We start from the raw sequence: 18,681 nt of genomic DNA on the forward strand, positions 1-18,681 counted from the left end.
GGAAAAATTCACTTATATATAAAAATACTTAAAAGTATAACACCAAAATAACTTTACTTTATAACCACATCACTAATACTCGAATTAACATGTTATTTCACTTATAAAACACCTTTGAGGAATTAGTTTAATACAATCGAAGTTCGTAATATCGACCCACCTTCTCATGATTCAACTCAATACTTATTTATAAGTTTACTCAATTAGCATATATATATATATATAACACATTTACTTTATTAATTTAACTCTTATTAATTAATTCAAATTTGAAGAGGGATACACGGATCGAACCACCAACACACTAGTATATGCACCGAAGTGTTAGTAGGACATAAGTGTGTCGAATCCACTAACCACACTAGAATACACTCATACCCTTAGTGAATTTGAGCTTGCGGTACATTCTCAACCCTCATGGAATTAAAGAACTATTGCAAAATAACAAGCACCTAGCACTAAAACCTCTTTCCTATCAAGCGGGCCTTATGACATATCAACTATACTCGTAACTCTATTTGACATTGTTAATAGTGCCATATCTATCTTTTTTGATTCATGACAACATATTAACACATTTTGACATACCAAGACTTATTTTTCTTTTCTTTTTTCTACGGTGAGGAAGATGTGGAAAATATGACTTATTTTTCTTTTAATTTTGTCTTATGGTTGTTGTTTTATTTTAATTAATCAAATTAAATTAATTAACCTTTAATTAATAAGCCTTGAGCATGATGAATAAGCAATTAAAATGGTGTAATTGCTCATCTAGTCTTTTAGCATTTAAAAATTTATTATGATAAATTTTTATAATTTAGTCCTTATACTTAATTAACTACCAATTCAACCAAATTATCGGACCAAACTTTAATATATTTCTATATTAACCTCGTAATAATAAATATTAATATTTACGAACTCAGTTTATTGAAACAAAGTTTTAAAACCGCCGTTACCCTCACCACTGAAAATTGACTGTTACACAAAAAATAGGCTTGAGTAAAAAATAGGACTATTTAAGGTATAGATTAGCTCGAGTTAAAATATTCAAGACTCGAGCCTTGCTTGATCCTTTTTTTATGTTTATAATATAATATATTATGTTATGTTATTTATATATATTATAATTTATAACACATAAAAACTAAAATATATTATATATAATACTATAATGTAAAAATAAAAAAAAAGAGTTATGAAGCCTCTATAAATAAAATTTTAATAAATGAAATAACATAAAATTATGAAATATTAAATTAAAAATAATGTAAATATTTTTTTTAAATCAATAAAAGGGTGGATCTAAAACGGACCTGAGTTAATCATTTTCAAATATAAATGTATTTAAGTAAAATTTTAAGTTGGGGCCAGACTTGAAAAAATATAAAATTTATTAGTGTCATATTTAATTTCATCACGAACTCAACACATGAATTATATTTATATTTTTTATTTTATTTTTAAAATTAAAATTTTATATTTAAATAAAAAATGCATTTTTGTACCAATCATATTTTTCTTAATACATATATAAAAGAGGAATATATATATATATATATAAACAATTAAAAAAAATCAAAAGATATACGAACATTATGGGATTTATCAATTATCTAAGTCCTAGAGGAGATGAGATCCACCAACCTCACCACTAAATCTGGACCGTTTGATTTCACCTTCTTCGTTTATATATACCATCCTTACTCCTTCACGAATTCCTCGCCACTTCCCACTCTTCAATTCCTCATTTCAAGGGAGAGAGTGTATCAGTGTTTCTTCCCCTCTTTTACTTAATTTCTCTCCGCCATGGCTCTCTCCGTCGAGAAAACCGCCGCCGGCCGTGAGTACAAGGTCAAAGACATGTCTCAGGCTGACTTCGGTCGTCTCGAGATCGAGTTAGCTGAGGTTGAAATGCCTGGTTTAATGGCTTGTAGAACCGAGTTCGGCCCTGCCCAACCTTTCAAAGGAGCCAAAATTACTGGTTCTCTTCACATGACCATCCAAACCGCCGTTCTTATTGAAACCCTTACCGCCCTCGGAGCTGAAGTCCGTTGGTGCTCTTGCAACATTTTCTCTACCCAAGACCACGCTGCCGCTGCCATCGCTCGTGACTCCGCCGCTGTTTTCGCTTGGAAAGGGGAGACCCTCCAGGAATACTGGTGGTGTACTGAGAGAGCCCTTGATTGGGGTCCTACTGGTGGACCTGATCTGATCGTCGATGATGGTGGTGATGCTACTTTGTTGATCCACGAAGGTGTTAAAGCTGAGGAAGTTTATGAGAAAACTGGTCAACTCCCAGATCCGGCTTCGACTGATAACGCTGAGTTTCAGATTGTTTTAACCATTATCAGAGATGGGTTGAAAGCAGATCCCAAGAAGTATAGAAGGATGAAGGAGAGATTGGTAGGTGTTTCTGAAGAAACTACAACTGGAGTTAAGAGGCTTTATCAGATGCAGGCCAACGGTACCTTGTTGTTCCCTGCCATTAATGTCAATGACTCTGTTACTAAGAGCAAGGTATTATTCTTCAGCTTTTTATTTTTTATTTTTTATTATATATTGTGATATAGATCTCTTCTTTCATATGCAGATCTGATGAACGGGTTTCTTGTTTTTGTGTAAATTTCTTCAGATCTAGTGTTTGATTCTTCTGTTCTAGTTGTTACTTATCTTTTGATTGATCTGAAATTGGGAGCTTATTCTATGATCTCTATATGCACATACTTGTTTATTGCAATGTAAAATTTTGCTTCAATAACATATTTTCTGACATGGATATAGAGATATAATCTTAATATAGGAAATAAAATGCGTATATCTGTTAATATCTGAAAATGGGTACGGAGATATAGTGTTATATATTTAATCTTTAACAGGCTTTGCTTGAGTGATTGAATTGTGGTTTTAATAACCATTTGTGTATATTGATGTAATTTGCTTTTATTATTTGATCTCTTGGAACAGTTCGATAACTTGTATGGATGCCGTCACTCACTTCCCGATGGTTTGATGAGAGCTACTGATGTGATGATTGCCGGCAAGGTCGCCGTTGTCTGTGGTTATGGTGATGTTGGAAAGGGTTGTGCTGCTGCCTTGAAGCAAGCCGGTGCTCGTGTCATTGTTACTGAGATTGATCCCATCTGTGCCCTTCAGGCTCTTATGGAAGGACTTCAGGTTTTGACCCTAGAAGACGTTGTCTCCGAGGCTGATATCTTCGTCACCACAACCGGTAACAAGGACATCATCATGGTTGATCACATGAGGAAGATGAAGAACAATGCCATTGTTTGCAACATTGGTCACTTTGACAATGAAATCGATATGCTCGGTCTTGAGACCTATCCTGGTGTTAAACGCATCACCATTAAGCCTCAAACCGATAGGTGGGTCTTCCCTGAAACCAAAACTGGCATCATTGTGTTGGCTGAAGGACGTCTGATGAACTTGGGATGTGCCACTGGACACCCAAGTTTTGTCATGTCCTGCTCGTTCACTAACCAGGTGATTGCCCAGCTCGAGCTATGGAAGGAGAAGGCAACTGGAAAATATGAGAAGAAGGTTTACGTATTGCCAAAGCACCTCGACGAGAAAGTTGCTGCACTTCACCTCGGCAAGCTCGGAGCTAAGCTCACTAAGCTCACTAAAGATCAAGCTGATTACATTAGTGTGCCTGTTGAAGGTCCTTACAAGCCTCCTCATTACAGGTACTGAGGGGGACAGTTAATGAGTTTTTATCGAGAAAGAAAAAGCATCCGGATGGTTTGATTGTTTCTTGTTTTACTGAAATTTCATGATGGTTAGGTTTTTGTTTTATTTTTAGAGTTCTTTTTTGTGTTTGGGTGATGGGAAAGTGTCTGGGGATGGGAAAATGATGTGGGATTTGGTCTCTTCTTGTTTGAAGATGACCAAATGGTTTGAAATAAAAGTGTTTTGAGGGATGTGTGGAAGAATATATAGTATTTGCCATAATGCAGTCTTGTTTTGCTGCATTGCTTTTTTTAAAGCAATTTCATTTTATATACTTCAATACCAACATATGAGATGTTCACTAGAATTTAATACAAATAATCAATATAATGTGTAGGTATGAATCTATTAATAATTTAAGTATTTATTAGAAAATCTCAATTTTATAATATTTTGCTCATTAATGATGTGACAAATTGTGATGCACTAAAGGTGTATAAGGCATCAAATATTATCCTATATAGAGAAATATATGTATATACATCGTCTTTTTAGATTAAAAAGTTGAAGTACTCTTATACAATATTAGGGGGTAGGGAATGGGTCATATGATTTGAATTCCTATCAAATAGGTGGCATGACAAAAGTTTTAATCACTGCTTCATTGAAGTCAATAATTATAAATGAAATATTTATGGGTGGAAATTTGATTGATGTATATGATGATATATACGGCAATTCTTTTAACTTTTTTTTTTCATTAAATAGTACATGATTCTAACTTAGTGCTCAAAACCCCAAAACTTCATAGGTATATTAACAGTTCAATTTAAAAATTTCACGAGTAAGATTCTAACTTTGTGCTCATAACCCTAAAACTTCATATGTATACTGTAAAAAATTAAAAGCAAATATATAAAAAGGGAAGTTAAAAAAATATTTTTGAAGGGAAAGATAAGATGCTAAAAAAGAAATATTAGATAGTAGTAAGTAAATAGGTAAACAAACTAAAACCCAAGCTAACAGATTTTATCCCATGCACTCGGTCTATGTCTACCTCACCAGCTGTATTAGAAGATAAATCCGAAAAGAATCCACCACAATCTCGACATCCTCAACCCATTTATTTCATAACCAACTAAGAGCTTCCCTAACTGCCACAACCTCCGCCATATGAGGGGCTAGGATCGCCCGAAGTATATCAAACAAAGTTGCTATCAACGTTTTGAATAACAGCTCCCTAGCCCGACACATTTCCTTCTTTAGACACCACAACGTTAACGTTGCACTTAAGCTGACCCGCAGCAGGTCTCGACCAACGAACTGTATCAGCAACAGATCATATGCCCATTCCCTGTATGCGATCAAATACATGTAATCTTTTAAAAAAATGGAATTCTTATCATAAAAATTAACATAATAAACCAAAGCATAAATCTTTTAAAAAATAAATTGATATAACCACAAATGTATTCATCTGTTTTACGATTTAAGATTAATCTTTTTTGAGCCGAATGTAATATTTGATTTCCAACTACGATAATTTTAAAATTTCAACTTAATTAAGGAAAAAAGTAACCATTCATTTATAGTTTATATAAAGAGATAATTAAAACTAAACATATTTTCTATATTATATGATTCTCTGCATTTTTCAAGTCATAGTTTATAGGAATTATTAATTAACAAAAATATTATGTTTACCATTGATTTCAAATACAATTTTTCTTGTTTTGATATCTTATTAAATTCAGCATTTGTTGGGTCAATATGTTGAATTTAAAAATTTATTAGTATTATTATTATTATTATCAAATTTTCATTATTATGAAATATTTGGAAAAAAGAAATGTAAATTGATTTAAAAAAGTGAGCACAATATATGGAATTAAAAGGTAAATCGAATAATCAGTTAGTTTTTCAAAGTAAATAAATATATATAATTTATTATATAAAATAATTGTATGACAAGCGACAAAATTTCATGTTATCCACGTGTTAAAAGGGTAAATCTTTTAAAAGTTGTTTACATAAGAGTCAAATATTTCAAAATGGTCATATAAAAACGTAACATTTTACAAAAATACTCAAATAATTTTTTTTGTGCATTTCAACCCAGTGTATAATAAAAATTAGGTAAATATTGATATGCTTACAATATAACACATAACAACTAAGTTAAATATTATTTAAAGTGTGCGGAAAACTATATTTTAAACACTTTTGTAAATGTTAAGTCCTTATATAATCATTTTGAAATATTTTATTTTTATATGAACAACCTAAAAAATTGAGTCCTAATTTAAGCATTTAATTTTTTTTATTTTTTAAAAAACTTCAATTTTAAATATCATATACAATTTTTTTAAAATGTATTATAATATTAAAGGAGTTTAAATTGATTGGCATACATTCAGTTTCTTTTTTTTTTAATGCGATGCATCTTTATACAATTTTTTTTAATTATATTTGTTCTTTTTGATATAATACCTAGAATTATTTATAGTTCTTCTCCAACTTATAAGTAGGAAGATAATACATTCAACGCACTTAAACCTCAACTCACGTATAATTTAAACGTGCAATCATATACTAAAAAGAATCGAATGTAAACGTGGTTGGTGGATAGGAAAAGTTCTCACATATTATGTGAAAAATGCTATTTCAACAGATTTTTTCTAAAAATTTTTGGAGAAAAAGAAGTTGGCGGGGTAGGTTTTGTTTTATTTGTTTTAATAATTTATATTTGAGATATTTTCCATAATTGCGGTTGGTGGCTGCTAATCTTTTTATCATTAGAAAATGGAATGAAAATGAGTGGTTTACTTTTTTTCATTTTTATGGTTTTCATGTCAAAGAAAAATATTAAATTTATATACTTTCATTTCAATCGATTAATTTGATGAGAACATTTTTTCGAGTTTGGGCTAAGAAAAGATTTGGGGTTTAGGGCCAGCTTTGGATTGAAAAAGTAAACACCTACAACATGAATAGTAGAATGAATATGAAACATACATGAGGAAATATGTTATATGAATCTAACATTCTCACATCAACTAACAATGAATCAAACAGAAACAATCTCAAGACTGATCTAACAAAAGGAAGCTAAACCCCAAAATGTATGAGATGAACTCTCAGATTAACATCCAGTTTTAACATTCAACTAAGCAGCTGGATTTCAACATTGTGTTATTCAAAATTGTATCATAAAGCAGGAAAAGGAGTAAGAGAGACCCTTGTAGACTTTTGTCACTGGATTTATGGAAAAGAGACAACTTTGCAGCTCAAAGACTAAGCTGCTCCATGTTCTTGGCATTCCTTGCTAGTCCGTAGGTCGAGCTTTTGTCTTCTTCTTTGTACGGGTTTGCTTGATGGTCAGAATTGGACTCTTCATCGTCGGAGGAATCGGGTCTTTCTGTTAGGAACCGTTCCCAAAATACATCATTCACTCTAACTGGTGGAGTTGCAGGCTTTTGATTTGAATTAAGGTCTTCTTTTGGCGAAGATAATGTTGCTTCCCCATTGATCATGTTTCTGCTGTTTCCGTAAGCTCTGGCATCAGAGTCTTTAGAGTTGGCATTAGACCTTGACTTAGGGTCTTTTCCGATTTCTTGACCGAGTTGGGACATCATAGTTAAGCTCGGACTTCTATTGACTTGTGATGAAGAAGATGCCAGAGTTAGATTCAACAGACAGGAGATATGATTATCGGGTTCGTCATTGGAGTTTAATCTCTGTTGCAGAGTAAAAGATCTGCTTGATTCCGAAAGGTCTAATCTTTCAGGTGCAAATAAGAGGCCCTCGGATCTCATATAAGCATCCTTTGGTTCTCCTTCAGATATCCTTATCCGTGGACTCACTCCATCTTCATCGGAACTTTGTGTGCTTTGAGAAACCACGTGAATATCTGAAACAGCTGGTGATAATTCCAGTCTTAGCTTGTCTGCGAAATCTTGGTGGAAAATGTTTCCAAACTCGGCTCTAGAGCTACTGTTGTTGTTGTTGTTGTCCAAAAGACAAATTTCTCCGACTGGCTCGATTCGGTCAATTTGAGGCAGTCTTCTTTTCTTATTATACGCTGCAACATCCAATGATTCCATTGATTCAATCTTATGAACGAGATGCTCAACGAAAGCAGGGTCTTGAACAGCCTTGTCTAAGAAGTTAAACAAAGTTTCCTGCCTCTGCTCCATTTGATCAGCTCGCAGTGTCAGCTCTTCGATCTGATGCTTAGCAGCCGATCGTTCTTCTCTAAACCTCAAAACATTAGCCTCAAGTGCAGTTTTCTCACGTGAAAGCCTCTCGATTTCTTCTTCGAATCCAGCTCTTTCGGGATCTACGAAAGAACCCTGAGGATTACTGTGGCTGTGAATGGGCTTTTTCCGGTGGATGTTCTTAAGAAGATGCTTTTGACCTTTCACAAAATCTTCATTAGCAAATTCCCATCGTTCAGGATCGATCTTACGGAATCCCTGTTACCAAAACATTCATATGCACTCAGATCATGCTTAGGCACACCTGGAGATAGGTATACGATATAATCCTCCAAGGACTCTCTAAATACATGAAAATCTAAGAAAAAAATGAACATACAGGTGTCAGACCAACGGATAGATACCCTTGTCCGACACACACAACCGAGTCCGAGTAACATAATTACCTACTAAGCAAAGTAAAGCACATTCCCTTGGTGAAGAATCAGTTCTTATAACAAAAGGACATCAATGAAAAATGAAAATCTAAAACAACATAAAAAGAATTACTACAATCCCCAAATGTTCTTCACTAGATTGATTCACTTCTATAGGTCATTGACTAAGAAAATAACCCTAAAACTTTCATACAATTCACCTCATGAATGCCAATAGAAGACTAATTCACAGTCAGATTGAAATCAAACTTGTTTAATCAAATTTCAGGGAAGAACAAAAAAAATGGATGAAAACCCATGAAATAAATGAAATTAAAACGTAAGAAAAACCTATAATTTCTCAGAATTATTAAAGAATTCAGTCAAAGATAAATCAATCAAACAATAAATAAACCCAGAAAAAAAAACCTAAAGCAAAGGAAACCCACATAAGTATTAAGCTGCCTGATGAAACTGGAGAAGTTATTGTGCTTGAAATAAGTGGGAAGCAAAAGACGAGCGAATTCAGGAGGGTTCCAAACAACAAAGCTCTTATTGTTGGAGCTCCATGACACTATGTCGTCGGTCGCAGAGTCGTCCACCATGTCGTATGTCTTCAAAAGAAAAGGTGCAACACCACAGCCGCCCCCTCCTCCGCTTCCGGCGGCCGATGCCGAGGGTAATGTTGAGGCCATCAAGAATTTTTTGGTTGAAAAAACAAAAACGAGTTTGCGGAAAATTGAGTCAATGGGAGAAAGCGTCGACCTTTTCGACTGTTATATTCGACGAAGTTTAAAGAAAACGAATACATTTATTTAATATTAAAAATTTGTTTGAACTCTACTCAGAATAACTCATTGGTTAAATTAGATTGCAGGCCATTCAACTATGCTTGAATTTCTTTTTAATCACTCAACTTTTATATTTTTCAAATGATCAACCAATTAATCGAGTTTATTTTCATCTTATAATAATAAATTTAGTCCTTAAATTTTACATATCGTATCAATTTGATCATGATTTTAAACAATTAACCCTCAACCTTATATATTATCTTAATTTTTAATTTTTATAATTTTTCAATTTTTGTGATTTTTCGAATTTCTCTTTCATAATGATTTGAGTGGCTTTAATTAAATATAGATTTAGAATTAAACTCCAATAAGACTTGTTTTCTAATTTTTAATTTAATTTTAAGTGTCGAATAAGTGGTTAGATAAAATAAACGTTAATTTTTTTAGATAAAATATGCTTTTATATTCAAATAAATAAAATTATGAGTAGCAAACATAAATTTATGTAGTGGTTAAATTATAATATAGATTAATAATTATAGTCATACATGAATTTCAACTCTTTTATTTTATATAATATTGAATAATAAACATTCCCGGATAAATTTTAATGCATTTAAAGTTGGATTTGAATTAAAATTCGATTTTATTTCTCTTAATTACTATATATATATATACATATTCCGTCTCACTTTTATTATATCTTACATAATTAGATTTCGTTGAAGTTGATTGTTATTCGTTTCTTCAACAATGAAATCTTTTTCATTCTTCTCTTTTTTCCTCTTATTTTTCTCTGTTAATATCGTACTATCATATCAACAAGTGAATTACAATGAATCTATGTTTAGAAATTATAATCAAATTAATATCACTCAAGGCATCAGGCCTGAAAGTATAGCTTTTGATTGTAAAGGCGAAGGTCCTTATGTTGGAGTATCCGATGGAAGAATACTTAAATGGGAAGGATCGAAATTCGGTTGGAAAGAGTTTGCTGTCCCTTCTTCATTTAGGTGCATTTATAAATTATTCATATTAGTCCTTTCAGTTTTTATTTTCATAACTCAGTTTTGATGAATTTTATTTTTTTTGTTTATTTTATTGGATTAGGATAAGGAAAATATGCGACGGCTCAACAGATCCGAATCTTGAACCAATATGTGGAAGGCCATTAGGTTTAAAATTCCACATTGAAACATGTCATCTTTACATTGCCGATTCGTACCATGGTCTTTTAGTAGTAGGACCTTATGCTGGCGTGGCTGAAAAACTTGCTACTTCAGCTGAAGGAGTTCCGTTTAAATTCACAAATGGATTAGATATTGATACTAAGACCGGAATGGTCTATTTTACTGATAGTAGTACCGTCATTCAAAGAAGGTAATTTTATATATTCTATGTTTATCATTATTAATTAAATTTGTTTTACAAATTTTATTTTATATTAATTAAATTATTTTTATGATTGTGTAGGAACGTTGATTCTTTGTTAAGGTCCCTCGATCAAATAGGAAGGCTGCTAAAGTACAATCCTTACACCAAAGAAGTATCTGTGATATATAAAGGTTTAGTTTTTCCTAATGGGGTCGCCTTGAGTAAGAACAATTCATTCCTTTTAGTGGCCGAATCAACTAGAATGCGAATTTTGAAATTTAATCTCGAGAGTGGAGCAAAAGCTAAAAACATGTCAAAAGCATTTGCTGACCCAGAAGTATTTGCCGTATTACCTAGGGTGCCGGATAACATCAAGAGAAATAAAGACGGTGACTTTTGGGTGGCTTTAAATAGCGGAAGATTGGAAAGTATTCAATCGGATGCTCCAGATCCGATCGGTATCAAGTATAATGAAGAAGGCACAGTTCTGAAACGTTTAGATGGACACAATGGAATGATCTTCAACTCTATTAATGAAGTTAAAGAGTATAACCATAGATTATATATAGGTTCTGTCACTAAACCTTATGTCAGCATCCTAAATGACTATTAGGATCGATTTTAAAATTTTTTCAATAATTACAATTTAGGTTTATTTTTTTGCTAAATTTAGGAAAGGAGATGTTAATACATTTTAGGATTACAGCTTTTTATCATATATTTATTTTAAATTTATTATGATGTGATCTCTTAATAATAAAGTATTGCATTAGAGAAAGAAAGTGGCATGAATGACAGAAACTGAAGACCAAAGTAAATTGACTTTACTTATATTTAAATGAATGTAACAATTAGCTAGGAAAAAAAATATAATATTGGACCAGCTGTCCTCATTTGGGTTTCATAAATAAAAGAATCTTCACAATAGTTTACAACTTTTGAAAAAAAAAGAAAAGGTAGAATAGCATAAATAACCCCTGTACTTTTCAGGATGGTCCCTGTGTCAATTTTTTGTTAAAACTTTTATTCTTTTCAGAATTCCATTGATTGCTAAATCAAATGCATCATCTATGGTCTCTAACCTAGACCTAGGATCACCATAAACGATCCCTGGAATCAATTTTATAACTTCTTCTCTCATTGCCAATTGTTCATCCTTCGAAACTTGAAGCAATGTTTGGTTGATTGTAACTTTTCCAACTCGTAAATCCTTTGATGAAATGAACACTGAATATCTGTTGTGATCCTTTGGTAAATGCCATACATATTGTGTATAAGCACTCCCTGGATGGAAGAAAACTGGGATACAACCCGATAATATCGAATCGAATGTTGATCTTCGGGTTAACGAATCACCCGGAGGTTGCAAACAGAAGACTGAACTTCGAAATAGGCTCATTAAGTTAAGTGGATCGTCGCATTGATTGAACAAACTACAATCCATGAAGTTGCATAACTTGTTTGAAGCTTGGCATTGGTCGATAATCTCGGCACGGATTGATCCTTTTTGTCTTGATCTTCGAGCACCTGCGAACGAGAATAAGTAAGGTCTGTTTTGTTTTCTGAGGAATTCTTGCCATTGATGAACTTGGAAATCATTTGCAGGATGGAAATACGTCGGATACGGTACCGCAACGTCGTTTTTTGAGTACCCTGTTTCGATTGTCAACATTGTTATGTTTTCCGACTCCGGCAAAAGCCTGAAGTTGCTGCCCCAGTCCGATTTCCGGTTCGATTTTCGTCGAAAATCTCGAGCAATCCGACCTGAAATCAAGAAATGATCCATACCCGAATTCCTTTTCCATTCAGGCTTTCTTGCAAGCCAAGCAACCAAATCGATCCCCGACAAATCTCTCATCGACGTATTGAATCTCCACAAATATCGACGAAGATCCAAACCAGAATAGTACGGCACGAAAACGGCGGAAGCAAGAGCCGAATCGTCGGTTAAACAGTCGTATTTCTTCATTCGATTATGAAAAATAACCTCCAACATGAACTGATTCGTAGAAAACCAACTATTCTTCCATAAATCCGAATCATTTAAAGCTTCAATCCCGGGGCCTAAACCCGAATTTTCCAAAGATTTGCACATACTGTATTTATCAGTTGATCTTGTAATCAACTGACAATCTTTGATCACATCTTCATTGAATCTCTCGGGAAGATCATGGATATAAATGTATCGACCCAAGCATGAATCTTCGGTTTCGTTCAACTTTCCAGGAAAATAAGTTACAGAACCAGTTGATTTTCCGTGAAAATAAACGAACCCTTTAATGTTCTCAAAGAAGAGATGATTAAAACAGAGTAACATGAAGAACAAAACAACGGGGAAAAATAGAACAAAACAGAAGTGATTGCTGCAATACTTTCTTTTCGGTTGATTCTTCCATTTGATATTCTTGGTGGGATTTCCTGCACAAAACTCTGATATCAATACATGGAGTTTCATTGCAGATTAAAGGAAAAAGAAAAAGAAATAAGTGAATGAATGGATGAGAGCGTGTTCATGAACTTTCAAGCTATCATAAGATATTGAAAATGGCTGACTTGATGATGGGGGGAAAAGATTTTCAATGGGCAAATGCATGTAAAAGCTAGGGATGATTCATGAATCAAGAAAAATGATTTTTTATTTTGAGCTTACCCGGGCTGGAAAGCAAAAAAGGACTGGTTGACCAAGTAATTGTTCATTTTTCAAAGGTCGTTGGAAAAAAGTATTTAGCAGAAAAGAAAATTGAAGAATAAAATAATATAAAAGAAATTAAATTTTTATAATACAAAATATTTTAAAAAACTAATATTAAAAAATACATTAAAGCAATCTGAACACTACAATTGTCAAATTTATTTTTTTGGACATTTATTGATGAAAGAATATGTTAATTGTTACTAAAGTCTAAAGACTTTTCTTTTAATTATATTTGTTTTTTTTAATATTTTGTTATATTATAGAGCGTTTAAAAACACAAAAAAAGTGGTAGAAAAAGTGTTCGGGACGAAAGTCAGTGGCGGTGGGCGACGGCTAAGTTCAAAGTTCAAACCATGTGGTCTTTAAGCTGTCGAGTTAATTCCACAAAAAGTCCTCAAGCTATAGTACATATTCTAAATTAGTCCTTAATCTTCAAAATGTTTTATAAATCTCGAGGTATTAGTGTTGTATCCATCAAGTCCTTCCGTTAATCTAACCTAGGTCACATATAACATTAGGCACATTTAAAACATGTGTAGCAAATTATTAACATGTATGCCTATGATAGCGATAACTTGGATAAGACATGTTAAAAGAAAAAAAAATATTTTTTAAAATTTTTTTATTGACATTGTATATTTTTAACGCGTTTGCTTCAAGTTATTCATGCAGTAAGTATATATGCATTTATAATTTTATTTCATGTTTAAACATGCTCCATGTCATATTCGAATCAAAATTTAACGCTTAAATTAATAGTTAAGTTGACTGAAAAACTTGATTGATACCATACTAAAACCTTGAGGATTCAATTAGAATGTTTAGAAGTTCGGGTACTAATTTAAAATATGGGTAACAGTTTGGGATGTTTAGTGCAGTTAACCCTATATATAAATTATGAATTTTTCAGAAAAGAACCAGAGAGATGTTAGTGGCAGGTTTAGGGTTTAGCTAAGTTACGTTATTACTAAGGGAGGTTATATTAGAGGGAACAAATATGAATATTTTAAAATTACTAATAAAATAGTTTTCAAAAACTCTAATATTATTAAGTGAAAAGTTATATTTAAATAAAAGTTTATTTTATTATCACTAATACCCAACTAAACTCTTTTAATATTTTTAATTTATATATTTGTAGCGAGATCTACGCATTCCAATATTTTAATAGTAGATCAATAATTTTGGTTACCATCAGAGCACACAAATTATCATTTTTATTTTTATTAAAAAATATATAATTCTCTTTTATAAAGCGTATGATTGAATAAATAATTTATATATATTTTTTGGTAGAAAAAATACCTAGCAGAAGCCTAAATAAATATCCCGAACAAAAATTGGCAGTTCTTCAATGACCATCAATTGATCCAAGTCACTTTCAACAACTGCCTTAGCGAGGCAATCTTTGAATATAACTGAAATTAATCTGCCAATCTTTGGAGCAATATTTATGAATAAAGAATATATTTAGCAGTAGTATTCAATTAATTTGCATATATCATTATTGGGTTGTGATAGTATTTAAATTTGTTTTAAAATTAATTTAAAATTTATTATTTATTAAAATTGATTTATTTTTTTTGTAAAAAAATGGTTTAAATTTGGATATCAGGTATTTAAAAATTAATATTTGATAATGTCCTTTTTTTTAAGGAAATATTTGATTTTGTCCTGTTTTTTTTTGGAATATTTTACAAAAAGAAAAAAATCATTTTAATTTTAATTTGTAAAAGAGAATATCCAATTTATTTATTTTCATCTCTAATAAATTATAATAGCTGTGATTATGTTGACGATGGTTATAGGGGTGTAATTAAGATATTAGTGCTTATAAGTTACTTGAGTTTGATTTGAAAATAATTTAAATTCGATTCGATAATAATCTAGCTGAGCTTGAGCAACTCGAGCTATTGTCAAGCTGAATTCAAGTTTAGTAGTATTCAACTCAAATGGCTCACAAGTTGTATTGAACTTTTCATTTTTAATATATATTAAATATTATTAAATTACATTATTGCTCTTAATATATATTATTACTCTAAGCTTAATTATTGAGTTGACTTTAAGCTCGAGTTTGAATACATACAAGCTTAACCGAGCTCGAGCTAAGTAACAAGCTTTAAATTTTGAGTCAAGCTTGAGTTTGATAATATTTGAGCTTGGCTCGCCTCAATTGTACCTCTGATTATATAGTGGATTCGGATATACTTTATAATTTATACATATTTATTTAAAGAATAATAATACTTTGTGCAAAAAAAAATTCAAATACCAATTAACAACTTTGGGACAAGTTAAAAGGGGAAATTACATATCAATCCTCGAAAAAGGTTAACTTGGTGCTTTTATATGGTAGTGCACCCATAAGAGTTTTTAACCCCGTTGAAAAAGCCAACTTCAATGGTTGAAACGTAATTCACTAAACACCATCTAAATACAATGTTACAATGCAGTTATGAAATAAATAAACAAGGCAAAATGGATCTCACTTATATCTACTATCAATCTAAAGGAGGCCTAAATATGATATTTTAAACGGAAGGTAAATCTGGATTTTGTATGTTTAATCCTTTAGGCGCCATGTTGGTATAGCTAGAAGATGGTTGGCTCTAGGACAAACAAGTCCAAAATCTTCACTCATATCCAACTCACTTCCCAACATATCATTCGGAAGCTTCCAATTAAAGCAATGAACCAATTGTGCCACCACAAGCCGAACCACGGTGAGACCTAATTGCATTCCGGGACAGCCTCTGCGACCAGCACCGAATGGAATTAGCTCGAAGTTGCATCCGCGGAGATCGATGTCGCTTCCAATGAATCTCTCCGGATAAAACCTTTCTGCATTAGTCCAAACCCTTTCATCCCGACCTATGGCCCATGCGTTTACGAAGATGCGTGAGTTTTTCGGTATGTGAAAGCCATCCACGGTGCAATCTTCCCTGGCTGCATGTGGGGTCAACAACGGTCCAACCGGATGTAGCCTAAAGCTTTCTTTTACAACCATGTCTAAGTATTCCAATTTCTCCAGGTCCGATTCCTTGACCATCCTTTCCATGCCTACCACGTTTTCGAGTTCCTTTTGGACTTTCTTCATCACTTGTGGATGTCTGATGAGTTCAGTCAGTGTCCAATCGATCGCAACTGCTGAAGTATCCATTGAACCTGCAAGCATGTCCTGTAAGAACAAAATTCAGTGCCTATAATGAATGATTATGATTTGAATTATTTACCGAGATATAGAAATGTACCAAGATAATTGCTTTGATCGTGTCTCGCTCGACGCGGTACTCATTGGTTTCTTCAGATCCCAGGAATCCCAACATGACATCAACAAAGTCCTTGACTCTGTTTTCATCTTTAGATCGAACATGCTCGTCGATTATCTTCTCGAAGAAGTCATCAAAATCTTTGGCAATAATTTTCATACGCTTTGTTAGTCCCTGGAGATCAAGTGCTCTAATTTGAGGAATATAATCAGCTAAATTAAACGTAGCTGCAATCTGCATAGCCTCTCGAATCATAACTTCAAACCCCTTTTCACTAAAATCTCCACGATCATACTTCTTTCCGATGATCATCCTACACGAAATCTCGGTACTAAACGACGAGACCATAGAACTAAGATTGACAACACCAGCAGTAGCAGCCACCTCTCGAATATATTGAACACAACCATGAAGTTCTTCCATCCTCATGGATCTAAAAGAATTGATTTTGTGGTTACTAAGCAATTCCAAAGTGCACATCTTACGCATGTTGCGCCAATACGGACCGTAGGGAGAGAACACCAAGTTCTGTTGATTGTAAGAAATATGTTTGGAACAATCATGTGGGGGCCTGCTAGCGAAGACAAGGTCATGCATCTTGAGGAATAGCTCGGCGGCTTCGGGAGAGGAAACGACAATCACCGGCATCAAGCCGAAGCGTAAGTGCATGATGGGACCATACTTCTGAGCTAATCGTTGAAAATCATGGTGAGGGTTCTTCCCTATCATCAAAAGGTTTCCGATAATTGGAAGGCCTTTCGGACCGGGCGGTAACCTCTTGCTTTTAGCCATTCTTGTCCATGTCAAGGCTTGAAAGAAAAAAACAAGTGCAACAGCAACTGCAAGAAGTGTACCTGCCATGTCCATGGTGGTCGTAATTTGCTGTGGTTGATCTTGAAGACAGACAAGTTCGTATTGGTTTAGAGCTTGAAGACAGACAAGTAAAACAGGCAACAAACGTTCAATAATCAATATCCATTTGATTTTGTCAATCTAATAATTAGCTTAATTAATTATCCAATGCATAGAGTCTATCAAATGACGCATAATAAAGGAAATTTTTTTCAATTATTCTTGCATCAAATTGCATTAAAAACTAAAATTTTTAAAATGACATATAATAAAGGTAAATTTTTTAAAAAATTTTATTAGCCTTTCAAAAATTTTAGAATTTTTTATTAAACCCCTCAATTTAAAAAATTTAATTAAATCCCTCAAAAGTTTTGATAATTCTTATTAAGCCTTCCAAAAGTTTTAAAAAATTTAATTAAACCCTAAAAAATTGAAAATTTTAACTAACTCCCTAAACATAACACCAAAATCTACCACTACGTGACCCCATCCCCTACCCAAAATTGTATAAAAAAAGCAATGGAAATTATATATTATATATTTTCTTCGTATTGGTTTTATCTACCTGGATTTGGTAAAGACATGGCATAAATTTATTTTCGCTTCATCATATTAGATTTAATTGCATTAGACTTTCCTAAATTACAATCTTCATTTTAAATTGATTTCTAAATTTTAAAATGTTCTAATTACATATCTGAGCTATCGACGTTAAATAAATCTTATATGACATAATTTAAAAAGATAGATTTTAAAGAGAAGTAAAATGTTCACATAACTTTTAAAAATTAAAAACTAAAAATAAAATAAAATTGAAAAACTGAACGATTGTTTTTGTAAAAGTTTCAAAAATCTCAAAATCAACAATTTTAATAACAAAAAGACTTCATTAATATAACATAAATAATTTAAAGATATTATTAAAATATCTTAAACTTTAAAAACTAATTTAAAATTAGATTCATAATTTAAAAATATTTATTACAATTAACTCATCATATTAATTACATTTGTTTCTCAGTTAGAGAAGATCAAAGAATTTATCGCATGACTGAAATATTCAATAAATCCAACTTCTATTAAAGAAAATGTCAAACACTTACTTTGCCGTCCAGCTTTAAAAAGTAAATCATTTTAGCTTATTATTTAATTTTTGCCTCTTTTAATTTTTGAACTTTCGTTTTTTGACAAATCACCCTAAAATAGACAGAAAAGCTAATGTTTGTTAGCTTTGTGACATGACATGGACATGGATTGCCACATGGATGACATGTCAACATTTAATTAATTTTTTAAAATTTAAAATATATTAAAAAAATACTTTTATAATTTTTTTACTTTTTAATAATTTTAATGATTTTTAATTTTTAA

General features: G+C 32.3%; 5 protein-coding genes across 5 annotated transcripts; 2 read left to right on the forward strand and 3 right to left on the reverse strand.

Moving 5' to 3' along the window:
• Window positions 1-1,587: 1,587 nt before the first annotated feature.
• LOC121220998 (adenosylhomocysteinase) lies at window positions 1,588-4,006 on the forward strand. Its single transcript, XM_041101269.1, has 2 exons — window positions 1,588-2,520; window positions 2,968-4,006. Exons 1-2 carry the CDS (start codon window positions 1,810-1,812, stop codon window positions 3,712-3,714), a joined length of 1,458 nt encoding a protein of 485 aa, XP_040957203.1. The 5' UTR covers window positions 1,588-1,809; the 3' UTR covers window positions 3,715-4,006.
• A 2,733-nt stretch (window positions 4,007-6,739) lies between these two features.
• LOC107890504 (heat stress transcription factor A-5-like) lies at window positions 6,740-9,093 on the reverse strand. Its single transcript, NM_001326772.2, has 2 exons — window positions 8,773-9,093; window positions 6,740-8,165 (listed from the first exon to the last, which is right to left on the reverse strand). Exons 1-2 carry the CDS (start codon window positions 9,016-9,018, stop codon window positions 6,978-6,980), a joined length of 1,434 nt encoding a protein of 477 aa, NP_001313701.2. The 5' UTR covers window positions 9,019-9,093; the 3' UTR covers window positions 6,740-6,977.
• Window positions 9,094-9,844: 751 nt separating this feature from the next.
• LOC107892434 (protein STRICTOSIDINE SYNTHASE-LIKE 10) lies at window positions 9,845-11,269 on the forward strand. Its single transcript, XM_016817517.2, has 3 exons — window positions 9,845-10,130; window positions 10,228-10,497; window positions 10,591-11,269. The coding sequence occupies exons 1-3, from the start codon at window positions 9,871-9,873 to the stop codon at window positions 11,102-11,104; spliced, it is 1,044 nt and encodes a 347-aa protein (XP_016673006.2). The 5' UTR covers window positions 9,845-9,870; the 3' UTR covers window positions 11,105-11,269.
• A 78-nt stretch (window positions 11,270-11,347) lies between these two features.
• LOC107890505 (probable xyloglucan galactosyltransferase GT15) lies at window positions 11,348-13,136 on the reverse strand. The gene has a single exon (XM_016814968.2). The coding sequence runs from the start codon at window positions 12,944-12,946 to the stop codon at window positions 11,495-11,497; it is 1,452 nt and encodes a 483-aa protein (XP_016670457.1). The 5' UTR covers window positions 12,947-13,136; the 3' UTR covers window positions 11,348-11,494.
• Window positions 13,137-15,590: 2,454 nt separating this feature from the next.
• Window positions 15,591-17,524, reverse strand: LOC107890506 (cytochrome P450 71AU50). The gene is made up of 2 exons (XM_016814969.2): window positions 16,441-17,524; window positions 15,591-16,367 (listed from the first exon to the last, which is right to left on the reverse strand). Exons 1-2 carry the CDS (start codon window positions 17,323-17,325, stop codon window positions 15,753-15,755), a joined length of 1,500 nt encoding a protein of 499 aa, XP_016670458.2. The 5' UTR covers window positions 17,326-17,524; the 3' UTR covers window positions 15,591-15,752.
• Between the last annotated feature and the right edge of the window lie 1,157 nt (window positions 17,525-18,681).

The sequence above is a fragment of the Gossypium hirsutum genome, chromosome D09 (assembly GCF_007990345.1).
Source record: "Gossypium hirsutum isolate 1008001.06 chromosome D09, Gossypium_hirsutum_v2.1, whole genome shotgun sequence".
Lineage (NCBI taxonomy): Eukaryota > Viridiplantae > Streptophyta > Magnoliopsida > Malvales > Malvaceae > Gossypium > Gossypium hirsutum.